At 41.3% G+C, this 24,928-nt stretch overlaps 1 protein-coding gene across 1 annotated transcript in view; it reads left to right on the top strand.

Annotated features, from left to right (window-relative positions):
- The first annotated feature begins 2,032 nt into the window (after positions 1 to 2,032).
- LOC123751906 (neural cell adhesion molecule 2) overlaps positions 2,033 to 24,928 on the top strand; it is a 159,626-nt gene continuing 136,730 nt past the window's right edge. Inside the window, exons 1-2 of the mRNA XM_069324903.1 lie at positions 2,033 to 2,118; positions 10,182 to 10,791. Coding sequence (XP_069181004.1) covers positions 10,704 to 10,791 — 88 coding nt within the window. The 5' untranslated portion in view covers positions 2,033 to 2,118; positions 10,182 to 10,703. The remainder of the gene's footprint in view (positions 2,119 to 10,181; positions 10,792 to 24,928) is intronic.

Below are 24,928 nucleotides of genomic sequence, written 5' to 3'. Positions count from 1 at the left end.
GTAAATTGTGTAAGTATTTACGCATTTTATATGGAAATTTATGTTAAAGTCTCTGAATAAATAGCAAACAAACACAAACTTTTTGAATGTATTATTTGTGTCCCTCTCCGGCTTACTTTTAAAATAACATCACATGAATGGGGGGCTCCAAAGAGCAAAGTTTCAAGGGAAAATTAAAACTTTGGCTGTGTCGACCATCCACATTTTATTTCTAATTGAACTTTATGTCATTTGTTTTAAACCTTTCAAGAACTCGGCTCTTGTTTTGTTGTGCTGTGAATGTAGACTACAGTCACCGTACCATGAGTGGCCAGTCACAGTAACAGTGCGGGAACAGAACTGGGAAAAACATAGTACCACTGAAAATTCATAGTACAAACATTGAAAATTCATAGTACAAACATTGAAAATTCATAGTACAAACATTGAAAATTCACAGTAACGTCGTGACTAGAGCGTTGAAAGTTACAGTGACGGTGTAAGAACATCAACAGTAGCACAGTAGCGTACCAGGAGCATGTAAAAGTGGCAGTTAACTAGAACAGTTTACCGCAATAACGGGGTTGATGAAACAGTAAAAATCATCTTGAAGAGGCTACGAACGTGAAAAAAAAATCCTGTAATTGATAATCAGAAAAGTAACAACGTTTTACTCATAACTAAAACGACCACAAACACTAGAGGAAGTCTAGTGTCACTAGTAGGCTTCACTCTAGCCTACTAGAGTACACACGAGAGAAAATCATTGACTATATGAGATAAAATTCAAGTTATTACTCTCTCTCTCTCTCTCTCTCTCTCTCTAACAAAAGAGGATATCAAAGATCAGCTGTGAGGATATTCAAGGAGTTAGAATGGATTATATTTGATATCTTTCCTAAAGATACCTGAAGGCAACAACTGCAAGGATTCTCTGCACAACTACGACGATATCAATATTTTCCTCTAAGGAGGTTATCTTGAGGTTATCTTGAGATGATTTCGGGGCTTTTAGTGTCCCCGCGGCCCGGTCCTCGACCAGGCCTCCACCCCCTGGAAGCAGCCCGTGACAGCTGACTAACACCCAGGTACCTATTTTACTGCTAGGTAACATGGGCATAGGGAAAGAAACTCTGCCCATTGTTTCTCGTCCGGCGCCTGGGATCGAACCCAGGACCACAAGATCACAAGTCCAGTGTGCTGTCCGCTCGGCCGACTGGCTCCCGGTCTTCCAAGTGGGATGAAAGGCGCACTGTAGAGATATTAAAAGTGAATTGCGAGGAGAATTTCAAAGCCTTGCAGAGAGAGATAGGGTTGCTCCATCGATCAAAGTTCAGTTACTATGCTGTCATCCTCAGAATATGGAAAAAACGTACCTTAGTTTATTAGTTAAAAGCTACTTGTTCACATATTTCAGAGTTATTCCAAGTGTTAGAAATTCATCAATAAAATATTAGACTGATTGATGTCATCTTAGATTATTATTTATGATGTGGCAAGCCATTGAGAGAATGACCTTGAACGCTAGCAGGGAGGAGGAGGAGGAGGAGGAAAGGAATGACGTCAGGAAAGGAAATGGAGAAAGATGTCAGCTCCGAGGTTCCCGACGTCACCGTGGAGACGATGACTGGAGACCCTGGGAGAGAAGGAGAGAGGGAGGAGAACAGATGGAGATAGGAGAATTCAATTACTGTGAAATAACCCGTTATCTCAATTTCGACACACGTAAAAAAAAAAAAAAGATAGCAGCTTTCAACTGATGGGTCATTAGAGGATAACTGAAGAGGTCAGCAGAGGTCAACTGAAGAGGTCAGCAGAGGTCAGCAGAGGTCGACTGATGAGGTCAAGGAAGACGTCATCGCTCGACCAATGAGGATACAACCCCCTCCTCCTCCTCCTCTAGCCACTACATCAAGGAGGACTCCCCCCTCCCTCTCCCTGGAGTCCGTGCTTGAGTGGCAAGCGTCGGTGCGTGCGCGGGCTACCCCTAACCCCTCCCCTCCTCGTCCTAACCTCACTTCACAGTCACCTGGCCATCACTGCGGGGGGTTTTCTTTCCCCAGTCAGTGTGCCTTCCGCCGGCCGAACGAGCGGACGCGTCGGGTGAGGCTCCTGCCCGCCCCTCTGCTTTTCCACCCGGTGGGTCGCTTGTGATGCCGCGCCTGTCGCCAAGCGTCAACTCGCGCGTGCTGCGATAATTAACAGGTGTGCTCCTGGAGACACACTCAAGGGTGATCTGATCTGTCTAAGAGCTGTGATGTGCAAGTTTCCAACCTGTACTTTAAGACAGGAAGTTGAGTGAGAAATATATATCAGACAAAAGTGGACGGGAAATACAACAAAGTTGACGAATTTGATAACTACAAATAATCTAATGTAAATAAAAGCCAAAATTTTCAATTTTGAAAGAGCCATTAGCTGCCCATTACTAGCGATTTTCATTTGTAATATTAAGTAAAAAATTAAGTCTTCAATGGATATTTCTCCATTGCAATAGAGCTTTCTATTGATATAGAGGTTATTTCTCAGTGAGCTGAGGAAGGGCTCTCCGGATCAACACAACTGTTGGGTTATGAAGAGAGCGATGAGGAGCTGTGACCTTACACACTCCTAATGTATGCGGAGATATATAATGAAAATCAATCCGTTATGAGAACTTATAACTGGTAAATGATTTGATAAAGAGTATTTGTTGAGAAGACTTTGGTATATACGATATTTGCAGGTAAATGTACAGGTTGGCGAGGAGACACACACACACACACACACACACACACACACACACACACATGGGGCGCCGGTGGCTGTGTGGATAGCACGCTGGACACGTAATCCTGTGACCCGGGTTCGATTCCCGGCGCCGGCGAGAAATAATAGGCAGAGTTTCTTTCATCCTAATGCTCCTGTTACCTAGCAGTAAATAGGTACCTGGGAGTTAGACAGCTGTTACGGGCTGCTTCCTGTGTGTGTGTGTGTGTGTGTGTGTGTGTGTGTGTGTGTGTGTGTGTGTGTGTGTGTGTGTGTGTGTGTGTGTGTGTGAGGAAACATTAGTAGTGGTTAGTTAACAGTTGATTGACTGATAGTTGAGAGGCGGGCCGAAAGAGCAGAACTCAACCCCCGCAAGCACAACTAGGCGAATACAACTAGGTAAATACACACACACACACACACACACACACACACACACACACACACACACACACACACGCAAGATGATTGATTATGATCATCGCGGATGAGCGGGCAGCGTTCCGGGGGTCATAATCCTAAGAGCTCTGGTTCGACTCCCGGCAGAGGCAGAGACAAATGGGCAGAGTTTCTTTCGCCTGATGCGTCTGTTCATCTACCACTAGACAGGTACCTGGGAGATAAATAGCTGTTACAGGCTATATGTGTGAATGTGTGTGTGTGTGTGTGTGTGTGTGTGTGTGTGTGTGTGTACTCATCTAGTTGTGCTTGCGGGGGTTGAGCTGCGCCTCTCTGATCCCGCCTATCAACTGTCAATCAACTTTTGTACAGATTCCTGAGCCTATTAGACTCTATCATGTCTACAATTGAAACCGTGTATGGAGTCAGCCTCCTCCACATCACTTCATAATGCATGCCATTTATTTACTACCCTGACTCTGAAAACAAACTTTCTAATATCTCTGAGGATATTCCCGATATATAGGATAAAAATAATAATATTTCTAATGTTCCTGCATGTGTGTGTGAAGGATCTTATTTTACAAGAGTTTATTATGAAAACACAAATAGTACAACAAAATACCTAATTTTCAAGCAAACATCCCCCAGAGTTTAAAGCCAAAGTGGAGACTTCTCAAAACAAGACCATTAACATAAACAAAACAAAAGAGACACGTAAATTATTATAGTGATGATGACCAAAACAGACATCAGAAGATGGGAAAAAACGAAAAAAACGTTTCGGTCCATCGTTTCCACGATGGACCGAAACAGACACGTGTCTCCTTATCCCAAGCATCAGATAAATCAGTCCAATCAAATAAAAGGTAAACAAACACTGTAAACACAACAAACCCGTAAACACAGATGTTTTGAAGACGTCTATTTAACCTTAATCATCCAATAAAATAAACATTATAGATGAAGAGGATTTTCAGGGCATAACAAACTACTTTCTGTATCATTAAAGCTTTTTTTCTTTGCAGTTGGAGTTGTTTTTAAATTCCATCCCAAATTTTATTTGGAATCGAATGAGGAACATGTCCCATTATCTGAAAGTTTAATGAGGAATTTATCCCATCATCTGGAAGCGTAATGAGAAATATCCTCCCCTTATGTGGAAGTTCTATGAGCAATATGTCACACACCTGTAATATCTGGAAGTGTAGTGTGAAATATCTCCCATTAGCTGTAGGTGTAATGAGGAATATGCTACATTATCTGTGTTTGTGTGTGTGTACTTGATATTATAACACAACCCGTTCTCGCAAATTCGTAAAGTCAATATTGACTTATTAACTACGTGCATAGGTGATATACTAAACATAATAGATACCCTTAAAAAGATTCATAGAAAACACCGACCTTACCTAACCTTGTTAGTATCTTAAGATAAGCATCTTATTGCTTCGTAATTACAATTATTACTTAACCTATACCTATTATAGGTTAGGTAATAATTGTAATTACGAAGCAATAAGATGCTTATCTTAAGATACTAACAAGGTTAGGTAAGGTCGGTGTTTTCTATGAATCTTTTTAAGAGTATCTATTATGTTAAGTATGTCACCTATGCACATATTTAATAAGTCAATATTGACTTATTAAATTTGCGAGAACGGGTTGCATAACACATTACCTGGATGAGGAATAGGCCACGTTTTTATAAGGTAAAATGAGAAATAATACCACATTATCCTCAGGTGTAGTTAGGAATATGTCCCATTTCCTGAAAGTGAGACGACGCTTATGCACTATTATCAGGAAGTGTAATGGGAAACATTCCCCATTACATATAAGTGTAATGAGAAGAAATCTCTCTCTTTATCAGAAAGTTTAAGAGAATTTGCGCCATATTATATATTATATATATATATATATATATATATATATATATATATATATATATATATATATATATATATATATATGTCGTACCTAGTAGCCAGAACGCACTTCTCAGCCTACTATGCAAGGCCCAATTTGCCTAATAAGCCAAGTTTTCATGAATTAATTGTTTTTCGACTACCTAACCTACCTAACCTAACCAACCTAACTTTTTCGGCTACCTAACCTAACCTAATCTATAACAGATAGGTTAGGTTAGGTTAGGTAGGGTTGGTTAGGTTCGGTCATATATCTTCGTTAATTTTAACTCCAATAAAAAAAAATTGACCTCATTACATAATGAAATGGGCTAGCTTTATCATTTCATAAGAAAAAAATTAGAGAAAATATATTAATTCAGGAAAACTTGGCTTATTAGGCAAATCGGGCCTTGCATAGTAATCTGAGAAGTGCGTTCTGGCTACTAGGTACGACATATATATATATATATATATATATATATATATATATATATATATATATATATATATATATATATATATATATATATATATATATATATATATATATATTATCCTTAATAATGTGGTGAAATACGAAAACGTTCGGAATTTTCGTTTAATTTTCCAAGTGGATACTTATGCATATATAAAGTGTAACGAAGATACCCCACTACTTGGAAGTGAGATTAGGAATATGCCCCATAATCTGCGAGTGTAAAATGAGGAATATATCACAATTATCTAGAAGTGTAATGAGAAATATGACCCCCTATTATCAGAAAGTGTAGTAATATGTCCCATTACTAAGGAGAGACATTAGGATTATGCCATATTATGAAGAAGTGTAATAATTGTAAATAGACAGAAAAGGTTAGGAAGGGAAAACTGTGTTTAGAACTGTCCCCTGAGACAGGCTTGCCTGTGGAGACAGAAAAGGCACTACATATATACCAAGATATACCATATATACTATCATATACCAAGATATACTATATGTCCTCGCGATCAATGATGCTGTGTGATGCCTATAGTGATCCTCCTAATGGATACTATAGGTGCGAAGACCATTTTTTTTATTGGGATATATTATATATGATGATTTATGCAAAGATGGTATTAGCGTATGTAATAGGTACTCATCAACAGTGTATGAGATTAAATGATGCTAAGTGGTCTCATATAAGGACCTTATTAACGAATGACCGAGTGCATTGGGTCTTAACAATTAGTGTGGAGGGTCTATCTTTTTTTAAAGGGTTTAATTTACGTGTTTTGTGGCACAAGATAAAAATGAAGAGAGTTTTTGACCTACAAATATCTTGCACAACGAAAAAAAAAATTGTGGAGTACCTTGAAAGACAGTTAGATGTTGTCTACATAAATCATACATTTATATGGTACAGTAATGAGCACAATTTGTATTCTAACTCCCATTGCCTATGCATTTTAATTGAGCCTTAATATCTGTATTAATTCATATATATATATATATATATATATATATATATATATATATATATATATATATATATATATATATATTGCGTATTTGTTTATTTTTTTGCTATTTCCTGAGGAATAATTAAGTATTCGTGAAATGTTTGTGCACATTTTCTTGGTTTTCGTGTTTGTGATGTGTACTTGATCTTGCTTTTGCATGTATGCATAAATTCCTTGACAGAAGTGGTATGTTCCGTATAATGTTTGACTTAGAGGTCCCTTTAATTTAAATGCCTGGCTTAGATTTTATGTTAGTGAACGCTTCACAAGAGGTACTTTAAGGTCAACGTTTGACATAGAAGTCAACTTAAGTTGAATGTTTGATATAGAGGGAATATTATGTCCAATGGTTACATTGAATATAATATATATACCATTATATCATTATATACCATTATACACTAGTATATACCATTATACACTTGTATATATCATACACACTTGTATATATCATATACTTGTATACACCATTATCCACTTATATACCATTATACACTTGTATATACCATCATACACTTGTATACACCATTATCCATTTATATACCATTATACACTTGTATATACCATTATCCACTTGTTTATACCATAATCTACTTGTATATACCAATATCCACTTACATAAACAATTATCCACTTGAGTATAACACTATTCACCTGTATATACCATTATTCATTTGTATATGTCATTATCCACTTGTATATATCATTATACACTTCTATATACCATTACACACTTGTATATACCCTTATACACTTATATAATCCATTATACACTTGTAAACATCCTTATACACTTGTATACACCATTATACACTTGCATATACTATTACACACTTGTATATACCATTATACACGTATATATAAAATTATATACTTGTATATATACCATTATATACTTAAATATATACCATTATATACTTAAATATATACCATTATATACTTAAATATATACCATTATACACGTATATACCATTATATACTAATATATACCATTGTCTGAAATCTTTACAATGTTCCATCCCCCCCCCCACCCCCCGAGATAATGGCGAGGCTGTCACCTAACCAGTTACTGGACAGAACCCCAAGGCACTTACCCTGACTGACCAATTACCCAGGTCATTGCTAAATACGACACATACGTACATGTGCAAGTACACTGCTCTCAAACAAGTGTAATTTTCATTGTTTAAAACAAACTCTTGAAAATATAGTCATTAAAAATATATTTTAGTGTCTTTTGTAGATTCATTTAGAAACACTTGACAGGTCGTCTAGGTCCTAAAAATCTAAATTAGGTCTAAGCCTAAACCTTAACAATCTAAATTAGGTCTAAACCTAAACCTAAAAAATCTAAATTAGGTCTAAATCTAAACCTAAAAAATCTAAATTCGGTCTAAACCTAAACCTAAAAAATCTAAATTAGGTATAAACCTAAATCTAAAAAATCTAAATTAGGTCTAAACCTAAATCTAAAAAATCTAAATTAGGTCTAAACCAAAACCTAAAAAATCTAAATTAGGTATTTACCTTATTAGATGTAAAATTTATCTAACTCTAAATCTAAAGGATATTTAAAACTAAACTAATTCTATCATTAATCAAGCTTTACGACGCTTTACAATGTGAAATTCTTGAAATGTTTAAAAAATATAAAAATCAGTTTCCAGGAGCATTTTTTGAGTGCACTTGAAAGGAGTGTCTTGCGTGAAGTGTCTTTCCACCTGCGGTGTATTGAACATAAGTGTCAGATTATCTGAAGTGCATTAGAACATAAAGTGTATCGATATGTGATTATGATCGTTGTATACAGCATTTTTATAGCATTGTATGTGCAGGCTATTTATAGTTCGTCCGTGTTGTATAGGGACGTTATTGCATGAGGAAGGTATTGTATCGGATGTATTGAAAATGTATTGGTGTCGTAAATGAAACGGTTGATTATTATATCAGTACGAGACTGTATAAGTTCTTGATTGTGTCAGTTCGTGATTGTATAATAACGTGATAACGTCAGTATTGGATTAAGTATGATCGTGATTGTATCAGTATATCATTGCATTAGGTGATTAGGTTATTGAATGGGTATGTTGATGAATCAGTAAGTAGCTGGATCTCCACCAGTTAATGATTGATTATTTGAATAAAGCTACACATGATTGATTCATTAAATGATTGCCCAACTACTTCCGTGTGTGACGAGGCCATGTAGTACCTACAATAACGTGTTTCTAGCAATTTTGGGATCGAATGAAGACTTGGAACGTGGTTTGAGCTCGGACCTAAAATGTTTCTTGATTTCACTTGCAATATTTTCCTAGTCTGGAAATTTCATTCCTTAAATCCTGCAAAATGTAAAAAAAAAATAATTACCCTGCATGGAGATTTATTTTATTTCTTATTTTAATAAAAGCAGATTATTTTATGCAATCCCTCGTGGCGTACTGATAAAGAGACCCGAGAGGATTGACTGGGCACCAATCATTAACTGTAGCCTCTGTTCACCCAGCAGTGAATGGGTACCTGGTTGTTAAACGATTTGGCGGGTCGAATTCCAGGGGGAAAATTAGGATTAAGGACCTGTCCGAAACGCTATGTGTGCTAGTGGCCGTATAGGACTGTAAGAACTCTTGTGTATATATAAAAACACATAAAACAGAGGAAAAGTTCCGTAACTGAGAAATTGTAAATTACAAACATCATTGAACAAATAAACATTAATATAATTCACAAAAGAATCACGAAAAATATGGCATACAGCGAAAGGGGTTTTACGTAGATATTTGTCATAGTAAATTATTGCATTGAGTCACTGTAGCGTAAATTGTAATAGACGGATCATCTCATGAACTTCACTGCAGCCAAGCGTAAATTACTTATAAGAAAAACAGATAAACAGATATATATACTTGACAATCCTTAAAGGCATATATTCGAAATATACACCGCGAGGCATCTTGGTGTATATTAAGAGGCATTGCTTGCTTCTCGGTGAATTATACGAGTTTAAGTCCTGAACTATCTTAAAGTCTTAACTATACTTGCTGGTTATTCTTAAAGACTCAACAATACTTGTTGGTTATTTGGTCTTACAACACTCGTAAGAAAGTGTCATGGGTTTAACCCTTCCTAAGACGAAAGACCTTCAGGCCCTCTCAAAAGCATATGCAAATTTTACAAAATATAACTAATGTGTATATTTATAAAGACGCTTATGTTCATAAAACTAAAAAACAATGTATAACATAACTCTGATTATTTTGAAATCAATATTTGCGTATTTTGCAGCAATCTTCCACTGTCACACAATGGTAATGGGTGATAATATTTCTAACATCATCGCAAATGATACAAATATTTCTCACTCTAACGGCTTCGTAACATATTCATATAATTCTCACTATTAATCGAGACCTTGAATAACATTTTCATAAAATTGTCACCCTCCAGCCAGAGACAAACATAGATCAAATGACCCTGACAGTGGTGTTATTTCGCACTTAAATCGAAAACAGTTATTAATAACAATGAATTTATTTTCATTTACAAGTGATTTTTTTTTATATGTGTTATTTTCCGGAAAACTGCAGCAGTATATCAGTCATTTTAACATTTATTGTTAAATATTTTTAAGATGGAAATGCAATAACAAGAGTTATGTTTAAGGTAAATATGAAGTCTATAGCTACTTACTCCTTAATGCTAAGATAACACAGAAAATTGTAAAGATCGTGTGATTAATTATGCGAATTGAGGCACAATAAAAAATACCTCTGGTTCTCGCAAGAGAAGAAAAAGAAATAAGAGGCACAGAACATAGCTTCAGTGTGCTGTGAAGACGTAGTGATACTGTCGACAAGAGCGACACCCAAACTCTCCTTCCAGCGTCTCTATGGACAAGAGAGAAAAGCCGAGAGCTTATTGGGAATAGATAAAGATATCTTTGCCAAGGAAGGAGAAGGATCAACGTCTCCGAGGAAAAGTGTGCGAGAGAAAGAGAGAAAAAAAAGAGAAAGAGAGAGATATAGAGAGCCACTGTCAACGTCACAAGGAAAAATCCCCAAGTGAGTTATCAGACAGACACCAACAAAAAGCGACAGAGGGAGAACATAAGACGGAAATAAACAGGAAAGAAAAAGAGAGTCGAGGGGTCCTCAAGGCATCCGTCTTCAAAGCAGGTCGCGAACGATGTGTCGACTCTGTCTGCTGCTGCTGCTGTCTATTTTCAGCGTTCTTCTGTCCACCCTGCCGTCTACACAAGCCCAGAATGACCACAGTAAGTACTCAACCACCTTGACAACATTGTGTTGTCTGTACAGGTATAATATGTAATTATATATGCATGATATCTGCCCGGGTCTCTGCCTGTCTCCCAGCTGTCCATCGATTTTGTCATCAATTCATCTACCCATCTACCTATGAATCTATCCATCCGTCTATGCATCCATACATCTCTCCATCCATCCATCCCTCTTTCTATTAATCCAGCTGAGCATCCATCTTACCATAAATCTAGCTTTCTATCAAGCTATCCATCCATTTATCTCTTCATTTGTTCATCTATATTTTCAGTCTATCTATTCATTTTTCTATCCGTATATCTATCCATCTATACTTCCAATTACCTATTCATCTATATATCCATCTATCAGCCCATATACCCATCAATCTGTTCATCCACCTATTCATCTATTTATTCATCCAACTGTCTTTCTGTCTGTCTGTCTGTCTGTCTGTCTGTCTGTCTGTCTGTCTCTCTCTCTCTCTCTCTCTCTCTCTCTCTCTCTCTCTCTCTCTCTCTCCCTCCCTCTCTCTCGTAAAATATTGTGTAATGTGTGGGTGATAGCTAGTGAGAGGAGCTTAGCGGGTTGAAATACTACAGAAGAACACTTACCCCTTACTCTAAAGAGCCAATGCTTGAGAGTTCTTTAAAGCTGTGGAAGTATCGTCGGTTTTATGCCAGTACGGGCAAATTAATGACACCAAAAAAAATTCACTTACTTTTCCTGAAATCGGTGAATTATGGTGCATATTACTATCAAAATGTTTGTTTTTTGTATTTATATTTAGTTGTGTAGCTGAAAAAATTATTTTGGTGCCCAAAAATCATCGTGTGAGTTTGAATGTGGCCCTAGAACGCTGATTCTTTTTTTATTATGACGACCCCGACCAGCCTATGTTTATCCTGTGCCACAGACCATTCTCTCTGTCAATTTGGGTGAGGATAGTCCCAAGCGTGTGGCCTCCAGCTTTGGCTAAACAGGCCATTCTTTTATAGTATAGATAACATGGATATAGGGAAAAATCAAGGCTTATCTCAAGGACATTGGGAGAGGATGAGGGTAGAGGGACGTAAGGATAGTGAGGCAGGAGACAGGGGAATGTGAGGAGATGGATACGGGCAGGAGAGGAAAGTGACGGGGGAAGGGAAAGTGAGGGGGGGGGAGGGATAGGTGGGTTGGATAGGCCCCATAAAATACAAAAAATTGACTTTCTAAGAACCACGAATCAAAAGCGCTTGTAAAACTATACATTTAACAGTTCAGTTCACTTTGCGTTCGATCCCCGACCATCCAAGTGGTTAGGCACCATTCCTTTCCCGCCGTCCCACCCCCAAATCCTTATCCTGACCCTTTCCATGTACTATATAGTCGTAATGGCTTGGTGCTTTTCCTGATAGCCCCCCTTCCCTTCACTGAGACATATCTCTCCAGGATTGGCACTGGGGAAATATGCTGGTATATCGACTCATCATCCTCCACCCCTAGTGGCACTCGTCTGAGATTCGGAATGTATTGATTCGCCAGACTGTGATGGTTTGAGTTTGTCTGAAACAAGAGAGTTATCCTTTCTTCCTTTTTTTCAGTGAACAGTATACAAGATAGCGACAGGTAAGGAATGTGGTGAAGGGTAGGGAAGGTAGAGGATGGGTAGGGAGGGGGTGAAGGGTAGGAAAGGTAGAGAATGGGTAGGCAATGTGGTGAAGGGTAGGGAAGGTAGAGGATGGTAGGGAATGTGGTGAAGGGTAGGGAAGGTAGAGGATGGGTAGGGAGGGGGTGAAGGGTAGGAAAGGTAGAGAATGGGTAGGCAATGTGGTGAAGGGTAGGGAAGGTAGAGGATGGGTAGGGAATGTGGTGAAGGGTAGGGAAGGTAGAGGATGGGTAGGGTGAGGGATGAAGGGCAGGAAAGGCAGAGGATGGGTAGGGTGAGAGGTGAACGGTAAGGAAGGAAAGTGAGGAAAAAGTGGGAAGGTACTGAAAAAGAAATTTGTTGAGGGAGAGGGAAGGAAGATAAAGGAAGGGGAAGGTAAGAAACAATAGTAAAGGTGAAGTGTTTAGATTGTGGAGAAGGAGAGGGAAGATGGAGGAGGTGGTGATGGCTAGGGAAGGCAGTGAATGTCAGGGAAGGCAGTGAATGTCAGGGAAGGCAGTGAATGTCAGGGAAGGCAGTGAGTGTCAGGGAAGGCAGTGAGTGTCAGGGAAGGCAGTGAATGTCAGGGAAGGCAGTGAATGTCAGGGAAGGCAGTGAGTGTCAGGGAAGGCAGTGAGTGTCAGGGAAGGCAGTGAGTGTCAGGGAAGGCAGTGAGTGTCAGGGAAGGCAGTGAATGTCAGGGAAGGCAGTGAGTGTCAGGGAAGGCAGTGAATGTCAGGGAAGGCAGTGAATGTCAGGGAAGGCAGTGAATGTCAGGGAAGGCAGTGAATGTCAGGGAAGGCAGTGAATGTCAGGGAAGGCAGTGAATGTCAGGGAAGGCAGTGAATGTCAGGGAAGGGAGTGAATGTCAGGGAAGGCAGTGAACGTCAGGGAAGGCAGTGAATGTCAGAAAAGGCAGTGAATGTCAGGGAAGGCAGTGAATGTCAGGGAAGGCAGTGAACGTCAGGGAAGGCAGTGAACGTCAGGGAAGGCAGTGAATGTCAGGGAAGGCAGTGAGTGTCAGGGAAGGCAGTGAATGTCAGGGAAGGTAGTGAATGTCAGGGAAGGCAGTGAACGTCAGGGAAGGCAGTGAACGTCAGGGTAGGCAGTGAACGTCAGGGTAGGCAGTGAATGTCAGGGAAGGCAGTGAATGTCAGGGAAGGCAGTGAATGTCAGGGAAGGCAGTGAATGTCAGGGAAGGCAGTGAATGTCAGGGAAGGCAGTGAATGTCAGGGAAGGGAGTGAATGTCAGGGAAGGCGGTGAATGTCAGGGAAGGCAGTGAATGTCAGGGAAGGCAGTGAATGTCAGGGAAGGCAGTGAATGTCAGGGAAGGCAGTGAACGCCAGGGAAGGCAGTGAACGTCAGGAAAGGCAGTGAACGTCAGGGAAGGCAGTGAACGTCAGGAAAGGCAGTGAATGTCAGTGAAGGCAGTGAATGTCAGGGAAGGCGGTGAATGTCAGGGAAGGCGGTGAATGTCAGGGAAGGCAGTGAATGTCAGGGAAGGCAGTGAATGTCAGGGAAGGCAGTGAATGTCAGGGAAGGCAGTGAATGTCAGGGAAGGCAGTGAATGTCAGGGAAGGCAGTGAATGTCAGGGAAGGTATTCCAGAATACCTAACCAACATAAAATAATATGGGACAAGCATTAATAAAATAATCAGCAAGCGCCACCCTGATTGCAAAGTACAAAATATTTTTCGTTCCACTTGAATAAATTAGTTTATAATACCGACTAAATACAGTCAGGAATCAAAATATGTTGAGAGATAAAAAAATATCTTGAATATTTTCCATTGTCGAATGTTATTACATGGAAACATATTTCATCAGGGCCATAGAAGGTTACATCATAATTTGTTAATCGATTTACATTATTTTTTTGATTGTATGTAAATTGGCTGACTTAGTAGATACAATAATTAGGGAAGTGTTTACCAACTTGTGGCTTTAGAAAAAGCTTAATGTTCGCTATTTTTCGTTATCTCCTGTTGAGTAACAGAGGCAGATTTGATCCATTTTTTTTAAATAATAAAACTGCATATATCATATAGAAGGAAAGAAGACTTATAGTAGGATAGGGATGCGGGATGTGGTGGAAGGATAGGAGGATATTAAGAGAGGGGAAGAAGGATAGAGGAGGGATGGTGCATGGGGAGAAGGTAATCATCAGCGTAAAGCGCCAAGCCATTACGGCTATATAGCACTTGGAAGGGATCAGGATAAGGATTTGGGATGGGACGGGGGGAAAGGAATGGTGCTCAACCACTTGGACAGTCGGGGATTGAACGCCGACCTGTGTGGCGAGAGACCATCGCTCTACCGTCCAGCCTATGTGGCTTGTTCTGCAGAGGAGGGGGGGGAGGAGTTTAACCAGGGGGGGGAGAGGGATATGGTGGCATAGTGAAGGTAGAAGGAAGTGGGAGAGAGGAGGCGAAGACCATGGAGGAATATGAACAGCTGGGTGGAGAGAGGAATTGGTGAGAAAGATTCACGTACAAATACCCCTTAGAGGCGTCACTCACAGCCCTTAGAGGCGTCACTCACAGCCCTTAGAGGCGTCACAACACCATAGAGGCGTCACTCACAGCCCTTAGAGGCGTCACTCACAACACCATAGAGGCGTCACTCACAGCCCTTAGAGGTGTCACTCACAACCCTTAGAGGCGTTACTCACCACCCTTAGGGGCGTCACTCACCACCCTTAGGGGCGTCACTCACCACCCTTAGAGGCGTCACTCACCACCCTTAGAGGCGTTACTCACCACCCTTAGAGGCGTCACTCACAACACCTTAGAGGCGTCACTCACCACCCTTAGAGGCGTCACTCACCACCCTTAGAGTAGTCACTCACCACCCTAAGAGGCGTCACTCACCACCCTTAGAGGCGTCACTCAACCCTTAGAGGCGTCACTCACCACCCTTAGAGGCGTCACTAAACCCTTAGAGGCGTCACTTACCACCATTAGAGGCGTCACTCACAACCCTAAGAGGCGTCACTCACAACCCTAAGAGGCGTCACTCATCACCCTTAGAGGCGTCACTCATCACCCTTAGAGGCGTCACTCATCACACCTAGAGGTGTCACTCATCACCCTTAGAGGCGTCACTCATCACACCTAGAGGTGTCACTCATCACCCTTAGAGGCGTCACTCACCACCCTTAGAGGCGTCACTCAACCCTTAAAGGCGTCACTTACCACCCTTAGAGGCGTCACTTACCACCCTTAGAGGCGTCACTCACAACCCTAAGAGGCGTCACTCAACACCTTAGAGGCGTCACTCACCACCCTAAGAGGCGTCACTCACCACCCTTAGAGGCGTCACTCACCACACTAAGAGGCGTCACTCACCACCCTAAGAGGCGTCACTCACCACTCTTAGAGGCGTCACTCAGCACCCTTAGAGGCGTCACTCAACCCTTAGAGGCGTCACTCAGCACCCTTAGAGGCGTCACTCAACCCTTAGAGGCGTCACTCACCACCCTTAGAGGCGTCACTCATCACCCTTAGAGGCGTCCCTCACCACCCTTAGAAGCGTCACTCACAACCTTTAGAGGCGTCACTCAGCACCCTTAGAGGCGTCACTCACAACCCTAAGAGGCGTCACTCACCACCCTTAGAGGCGTCACTCACCACCCTTAGAGGCATCACGCACCACCCTTAGAGGCGTCACTCACCACCCTTAGAGGCATCACGCACCACCCTTAGAGGCGTCACTCACCACCCTTAGAGGCGTCACTCACAACCCTAAGAGGCGTCACTCACTAACCTTTTACCAGAGCGTTACCACCTCAAGGTTCGAGGGTTGTGGCGTCTGCTGAAGGCGCCTCAGAGCATCTTGCCGTGTTAATGAATGCATCTCTAATGAGTCTCCCTCATGACTCATGACTGTTAATGAGGCGTGAAATTATCTGGTGTTCAATAGTGGGCCGTTGACGTTGTGTATGAGGCGGTGGTGAGGGCTTTACCCTTTCTCCTCCTATTTCTCATTCCCCGCCCTGTTCTTCCTCATGTTATCGCATTCCTCATTCTCGCTTTTCCTCTTATTCTTACTCTTTCTTCTCATTTTCTAATATCACAGCTATTTGACACCGATATATCACACCTATTTCACTTACTCCTCATCATCTTTCTCTTCTTTTCTCTAGTCTTTGAAGTCTTTAATGCCGCCTCCCCTTCCTCTTACCTTCCTACAGCTAAACTGAATGTTCCTTCTTTGTTAATAGTGACATGAAATGCACATTAGAATTTCCAATGCTTGGAGTGGATTATTTGGATTAATTAAGTTTAAGATTCTGATATCAAAGAAGGATTATAGACGTCAAAAAGAATGTCGTTACTTGTATTATTCTCTATGGTAAATATTGGTCTTTGCTCGTATGTATCAGGGTAATTCGTGATGTCAGTCGTTGATGTAAGTGAATGCGTTTGAAACTACTGTCATTTAGAAAGTTATGACTATGTGAGTTTTTAACTGGAATCGCTGACACTCGGTCAATTTCAGTCGTAATTGGGCTTGAACAACTAATCATCAACCAATTTGGATCGCGATTATTTCTTTATGTATTGTGAGTTGCCCGTCAATTATAATATTGCCTTTAGCCTCCTAACTTTTAAATGCCATGATTGTATTTTTTTAAATAAATTTGCCTTTCGTTAATGATCCTCTTTTTGACTGTATAATCTACCCAATCACTCGTTGGTTTGTATATTGGTCAAACTTTATTTAAACCGTTATCCACTCTGAGAAGGAATTGCAAACGAAATTTTATTCATCAGCCAAACACGCTTACCACTTCGATAAAATGTTAAACCAATAGCTAATTATGACTGTGGTTGAAAATACATTGTTTACGACCAGCTAATGGTGAGGGAGTTTGCCGTCTATGTACTGCAAACTTTATGCCATAATCCAGTCATGGGATTCAGGGCTTATATTACGCCTGTGAAGTATGAATAGGCAGAGATTTGGATTATCTAGCCTCTGTTTCACCAGACTGAGACCGATTGAAAGGTAAGCAGAAAGGAATAGAACAAACAGAAAGGTAGACAGGAAGACAGGCAAGCAGGCGTGTAGAGAAAGGAGGAAATGTTTGCAATGAGCCTTCTTCTAATTTGTCTATTAATACACAATTTAGTCTCAGAGATACTGTCTTAAAACTTTGTTGACGTCCTTCTTAGGTTAAATTTAAAAGTTTTCTTCAATGAGCTGTCGTCGTGCCTGTGATCCTAGCTAAGTACGCTTCTGTCTTTATCTGAAGTGTTGTCATGGCCTCCAGATGACGTCTATTGATATTTAAACTGAAAAGTAGTCTTGTGGCCTAGCTGAAGTCCTGCAAGGAGTCGTGGCTGAAGTTAGACTTGAGGTACTAGCTGAAGTAATACCTGACTTTCTAGGTGAAGTAATACTGACTTTCTAGCTGAAGTAATACCTGACTTTCTAGGTGAAGTAATACCTGACTTTCTAGGTGAAGTAATACTGACTTTCTAGCTGAAGTAATACCTGACTTTCTAGCTGACAATCTCTCCAGAAGCCCTGACGGACATATTTCTAGGTTCTGAACGATGGTCGTGGCATCACTGCAGAAAAAAAGATAGGACCAAGTACACATTCAGCTGGTGGTCGAAGGTCATGAAATTCCACCTTCGCTGTAGAAATGTTTGCTTCTACATTTGTATCCCCTTTAAGGAGCATCTGCACTCTAGCGGCGGCGGAGAGAACTCCAGAGCGATCGCATCCGCAAAAATTTCCCAGAAGGTCTTCAAGAAACCCATCACAACGTTTCCAAAAGGACCGCTGGGAACTCTTTTTCCCGTGTCGCAACACCACCACCATTTCCTCACAGTATCCCATTCTCGCTAAGCCTTATTTTAATGAGTCTGAGACGCCCTATGCCCTGCTAGTACCCTTTAAAAACAATACAGAGTAAGTTCTTCCCGGTGAAATAAGTGATGCAAACGTCTTATCTCGGCTGTATCTTTTATGCTGCTGGGCGTAGAGGGGGAGACTTTACCTCGACCATTTGGAATGAGATGATGAGAGGAAATTCTTCAACGCACTCATTCCCACCTCCGTAACTGCCGGCCGGGGCTCCGGGCTTCACAATAAACAGCCGGCAAATGGTTACCAAGCGCTCACATGCATGAAAATATGCTACCACTCAGAGATAAGCTGCGGGTGGTCAGGGTGGTGAGGGGGGGGGGAGGAGGGGGGAAAATAGTCAGGGTGGCGACGGGAAATTGTCAGGGTGGATGGGTGGGGGGTGTCAGGGAGGTGGGGGGATGGTCAGGGAGGGGGGGGGATGGTCAGGGAGGGGGGGGGATGGTCAGGGAGGCGGGGGATGGTCAGGGAGGGGGGGATGGTCAGGGAGGTGGGGGGGATGGTCAGGGAGGTGGGGGGATGGTCAGGGAGGTGGGGGGATGGTCAGGGAGGTGGGGGATGGTCAGGGAGGTGGGGTGGATGGCCAGGGAGGTGGGGTGGATGGCCAGGGAGGTGGGGGGATGGTCAGGGAGGTGGGGGGATGGTCAGAGAGGGGGGGATGGTCAGGGAGGTGGGGGGATGGTTAGGGAGGTGGGGGGATGGTCAGGGAGGTGGGGTGGATGGTCAGGGAGGTGGGGTGGATGGTCAGGGAGGTGGGAGGGATGGTCAGGGAGGTGGGGGGATGGTCAGGGAGGTGGGGTAGATGGTCAGGGAGGTGGGGTAGATGGTCAGGGAGGTGGGGGGGATGGTCAGGGAGGTGGGAGGGATGGTCAGGGAGGTGGGGGGATGGTCAGGGAGGTGGGGGGATGGTCAGGGAGGTGGGAGGGATGGTCAGGGAGGTGGGGGGATGGTCAGGGAGGTGGGGGGATGGTCAGGGAGGTGGGGGGATGGTCAGGGAGGTGGGGGGATGGTCAGGGAGGTGGGGGGATGGTCAGGGAGGTGGGGGGATGATCAGGGAGGTGGGGGGATGGTCAGGGGGGTGGGGGGATTGTCAGGGAGGTGGGGGGATGGTCAGGGAGGTGGGGGGAGGGTCAGGGAGGTGGGGGGATGGTTAGGGAGGTGGGGGGATGGTCAGGGGTGGTGAGGGGGTTAATCACGGTGGTATAATATAATATTATTCATTGTTTACTCCTAAGGGATATAATTCATGATTCAATACTCCAGATAAAAATTTACCCTAATTTGTAAACAGAAAAAAATCAAACTAATTTTAAAATTGTGATTGCCTAACTTCCCCCTTTATTACGTCATCGCTATGTACAATCCTATGGGGCTCCCATTATTATCTAAGTCTTCACATTCCTACAATCTCTATTCTGCCACAATCAGTTCCCTATCTCCATCTCACTTAGTTCCATCTTCTGTCCAAGTTCTTGTAAAGAATTACTTGATTATCGACTATTTGAATTTGATTTCTTTCCGTCGCCTTTCTTCACCTCCCAATCCACTTTCAGTTTCTTAATGCTCCCTCTTCCTCTCTACTCTCCACCCCCTTCTCTTCCTTGTCATCTATCGCCTCATCCTTGACAAAAAAATCACGGGAAAGACACATGAGAGCAAGTGGAAAAGAGAAAAAAAGATGAGAGAAAGTGAGAGGAAAATATGGGGAAGGTGTGAGAGAGGGGGTCAGATGAGAGAGGAGAGAGATGGGGAAGATGAGGGGGGAGAGATGGGGAAGGTGTGAGGGAGGGTAGAGATGGGGAAGGTGAGGGGGGGGGAAGATGGGGAAGGTGAGGGGGGGGGGAAGATGGGGAAGGTGAGAGGGGGGGGAGAGATGGGGAAGGTGTGAGGGAGGGTAGAGATGGGGAAGGTATGAGAGAAGGTAGAGATGGGGAAAGTGTATGAGATTCAACAGATGTGTGAGCCAGTGCCCAATGAAGACTGGAGACTGGCGAATCATCTCACAACAAACGATCCTGGCCAACTATCAACAGCCAACTACCACCAGGTTACGCTCGGCTAATCTTCAACAACACATAGTGGGAATGGAACTATCTAGTTTCTCTGTCCGAGGTTACAGGCCAGTCGCCTATGGCTAGTCTCTCCCAACTTTGCACCTTGATTCCTATGGGGTACGTGCCCGACATCATTCGGTTGACGGTACCTATGTTTGTCGTTCTGTCTCTCCCTCTTCCTCTTTCTCTCATAATTTACAGGTCTGTCTCTTTCTGCACGCACGCGCGCACGCACGTACATTCATTTGTATTCACCTGATCAGCTATTAGTATAAAATATTATGTTCTGTACTGTAACATCACTTGAGAATGAACCGTGTAGGTTCGAAACGTCGTGCGATTTTATAGTGTCTGTTAAGAATGAATAACATTCTTCAGTTATTAAATTCTTTTTCTTCACCTTGAAAACAACAAGACTTTTGGTGAACTCCTCTTCCAGCTGAACCCTGAAGCAAGAGCACTAGTAAAAGGGATAGAAGCCCTAAATCAGAAAATAATAAATACGGAATATGCTGTCATATTCAATGAGACATGCATATTATATATATATATATTATATATATATGTCGTACCTAGTAGCCAGAACGCACTTCTCAGCCTACTATGCAAGGCCCGATTTGCCTAATAAGCCAAGGTTTTCATGAATTAATTGTTTTTCGACTAGCTAACCTACCTAACCTAACATAACCTAACTTTTTCGGCTACCTAACCTAACCTATAAAAATAGGTTAGGTTAGGTTAGGTAGGGTTGGTTAGGTTCGGTCAAATATCTACGTTAATTTTAACTCCAATAAAAAAATATTGACTTCATACATAATGAAATGGGTAGCTTTATCATTTCATAAGAAAAAAATTAGAGAAAATATATTAATTCAGGAAAACTTGGCTTATTAGGCAAATCGGGCCGTGCATAGTAGGCTGAGAAGTGTGTTCTGGCTACTAGGTACGACATATATATATATATATATATATATATATATATATATATATATATATATATATATATATATATATATATATATATATATATATATTTCTCTCTCGGTAACTACCAATGTCTTATGATAGTAACTAGCACTTGCGTCTTTCAGTGATTATTTCTTCTTTTTCTTTCTCTCAGTTAACACATCTTCATTCAGTAACTACCCAATCTATTTCTTTGCAACTATCTCAAATACCCTGCACCAATTATCTCATACCAACTGTCCCCATAGCAAGAACCCCATTACCAATTAACCATACTAATTACCAAATACTCAATACCAATTACCTCATACGAATGATCCCCCCTCCCAAATAACCCAGTCTGCTCCCCCCATACCAATTATATATCCCCATATCAATTCCCCGTACCAATTACCATACCAATAATTCAATACCAGCTACTTTTCTTCTCTTTTGTTTACAATTTTCGACTTTTAATACCATTATATATCACAGTAAAAAAAGTACAGGAATTATACTTGGGACTTTCCTAACAATTTCAACTTTTCAAACTCGGAAGTGTAGGAATTCTGCTCGGAAACTCAAATGAAAATACTTCTTTTCAACCACTGGAAAAAAAACTTTTTGTTCAGAAAAAAAGGAGGATTAATGAAAAAGATTTTATGAAACAAAACCATGAGTGTACGAACATATCTTAGATGTAAATCATTATTTTTTTACATTTCTTTCGTTAATATATGAGGTTGTTGAGTAGTTCTTCTGTGAGCCTGTTAGTCAGTGCTTGAGTTCTGTTAGTCACTGTTTCTGTGAGTTCTGTTAGTCACAGCTTCTCTCTATGAGTTATGTTAGTCACAGCTTCTGTGAGTTCTGTTAGGCACAGCTTCTGTGAGTTCTGTTAGTCACAGCTTCTGTGAGTTCTGTTAGTCACAGCTTCTCTCTATGAGTTATGTTAGTCACAGCTTCTGTGAGTTCTGTAAGGCACAGCTTCTGTGAGTTCTGTTAGTCACAGCTTCTCTCTATGAGTTATGTTAGTCACAGCTTCTGTGAGTTCTGTTAGGCACAGCTTCTGTGAGTTCTGTTAGTCACAGCTTCTGTGAGTTCTGTTAGGCACAGCTTCTGTGAGTTCTGTTAGTCACAGCTTCTGTGAGTTCTGTTAGTCACAGCTTCTGTGAGTTCTGTTAGTCACAGCTTCTCTCTATGAGTTATGTTAGTCACAGCTTCTGTGAGTTCTGTTAGGCACAGCTTCTGTGAGTTCTGTTAGTCACAGCTTCTGTGAGTTCTGTTAATCACAGCTTCCGTGAGCATGTTAGTCACTGCTTCTGACAGTCAGCGTTTTTATTAGCATATGTTATTGATTCTGTGAATTTATTAGTTCACAGAAGCTCTATTTGTTGCTTCTGTTAGCCAGTGTTTCCGAGAACCTTTAACTGGTTCTGTTAATCTATATTTCATTGATACTGCTCCTGATGCTACTTCATGTTAGTCACTACTTCTGATACTAAGAGCTTCTGCGAACACATTAGTGTTTTTATGAGCATTTGTGAGCTTTAGTGAGTCTGTGCTTTTGTGAGCATGTCAGTGCTTCTGTGGAAGCGTTGCTCACTACTTCTGTTAGTGCTTCTGTAAGCCGGTTAGTCACAGACACAAACAAGACCCAAGACCTTGGTTCATGTGAGACTAAGGAATCTAATAGAGGTTTGGAAAGGCCCACTAGAAGCTATACATTGGGCAGAAAAGGCTAAGAAAGGGATGGGAAAGCAGCTACAAGTTACTCTACACATAACATAGAGTGCATATCCAATATCGAAATACAGAGTCAAGAACAGATTAGCTCTAAACACCGAAGTGTTTGTTAACAAGGCAAGATTCCAATTTAATACAGTTTTAACTTTTAAAACTCATAAAAATGCTTCGGTATATATATATCTCTAGACTGTATTAAAGAAGCTGTATCATTTACGAACTCTCTCTTCTCTACAAAGACCACTTGTAAAACTTTGAGTAACAGTGCGATGATTAATTCTGAAGATTAATGAATCTAAAGGTACAATTGAATTTCAGCGCCGGCAGAAAAATAAGCGAGAGCGAGAAGGGGAGAAGAAGGAGAAGAGAAAGGTGGAAGAAGTGGAGAAGAGAAGAAGTGGAGAAGAGAAAAATGGGGAAAGAAGCGGAAAAGGAGAAGCGTTAATCGATATATCAGAGAGAAAAGAAGGGAACATGGGGAAGTAGAAGGATACCTGGTTGATACCTGGTTGATGGGGTTCTGGGAGTTGTTCTACTCCCCAAGCCCGGCCCGGGGCCAGACTTGACTTGTGAGAGTTTGGTCCACCTAGGCTGTTGCTTGGAGCGGCCCGCAGGCCCACATACCCACCACAGCCCGGTTGGTCTGGCACTCCTTGACGGAAACAATCTAGTTTCGTCTTGAAGATGTCCACGGTTGTTCCTGTAATATTTCTGATGCTCGCTGGTAGGACGTTGAACAACCGTGAACGAGTAAAAAGGAGTAAAAAGGAAAGGAGTAAAAAGGAAAGGAGTAAAAGGAAAGGATTAAAAAGGAATGGATGAAAAAGGAAATGGTAGGTTTTTATTGGTTCTCTACAAGAGAAGGGTGAGGCGAGATCAGAATCTTCAGGTGTGTCAGCAGGTCAGGCTGAAGGAAGGGTGGGAAGAGACAAATGTATTACATGTGAGGCTAAGTAATCCAAGAGAGGGTTGGAAAGGGACAAAAGAAGCTATAAATAGGACTGAAAAGGCTAAGAGAGGGATGGAAAAGGAGCTACAAATGCGATCGGAAAAACAATGAGCAGGATAGGAAGAGCCTAATGCACTAGAAATGGGGCTGGGTATGCTAAGAGAGAGAGAAGGGGGCGGAAAGGACAAAATGAAGTACAATGAAACTTGGAAAGCTATTTGACTGGTCAAACCGGCACAAGATACTACATGTGAGGCTGAAAAAAGGCTGAGAGATTAAAACGACATTATCTGGCCCTGTGACCGCATCTAGGGATATGCAGATGTGAATATTATTAATGTATCCCCCCCACACTGGGGATTGAGGAGGACGAGAACATACAGTTGAGTTTATAGGCGACTGGAGAGGGTTGAAAACATACCTAAGGTTGAATATATACAGTTTGTATCTCCAGTACAGAGTTCTACTTGGATCTCTTGGATGAAGTAGTAACTAAGAGATGCAGCAAGGAGGAAAATACATATACAATAAACATATTTATCCGCCTCGATAATTAGTGAGAAAACCCAGATTAGCTCAATGCAAACATCGTCTTTTGCAAATTCGTAATTTTGTTCTTTTCAGGGAATACTGACTGCGGTTTATCATTCATTCATTAGTAAGATTACTGCCGCCAGGAGCTGACGGAACCCAAGGAGGCCGGGATGAAAGTGGACCTGTGTAAAATAAAAGGAAATAGACAGCCTAATAGACTTGTTAGACAGGTTCACAAGAGTGATGAAAAAAAAAAAAAAAATATATATATATATATATATATATATATATATATATATATATATATATATATATATATATATATATATATATATATTGGTAGCAGTCTTTCCTGTAGACATATATTATTAAATATGACCGAAAAAGTAAGATTAATAA

Source organism: Procambarus clarkii, chromosome 2 (assembly GCF_040958095.1).
Source record: "Procambarus clarkii isolate CNS0578487 chromosome 2, FALCON_Pclarkii_2.0, whole genome shotgun sequence".
Taxonomy (NCBI): domain Eukaryota; kingdom Metazoa; phylum Arthropoda; class Malacostraca; order Decapoda; family Cambaridae; genus Procambarus; species Procambarus clarkii.
Note: the sequence above shows the minus strand (reverse complement) of the source record. Positions and strands in the feature narration are given on the sequence as shown.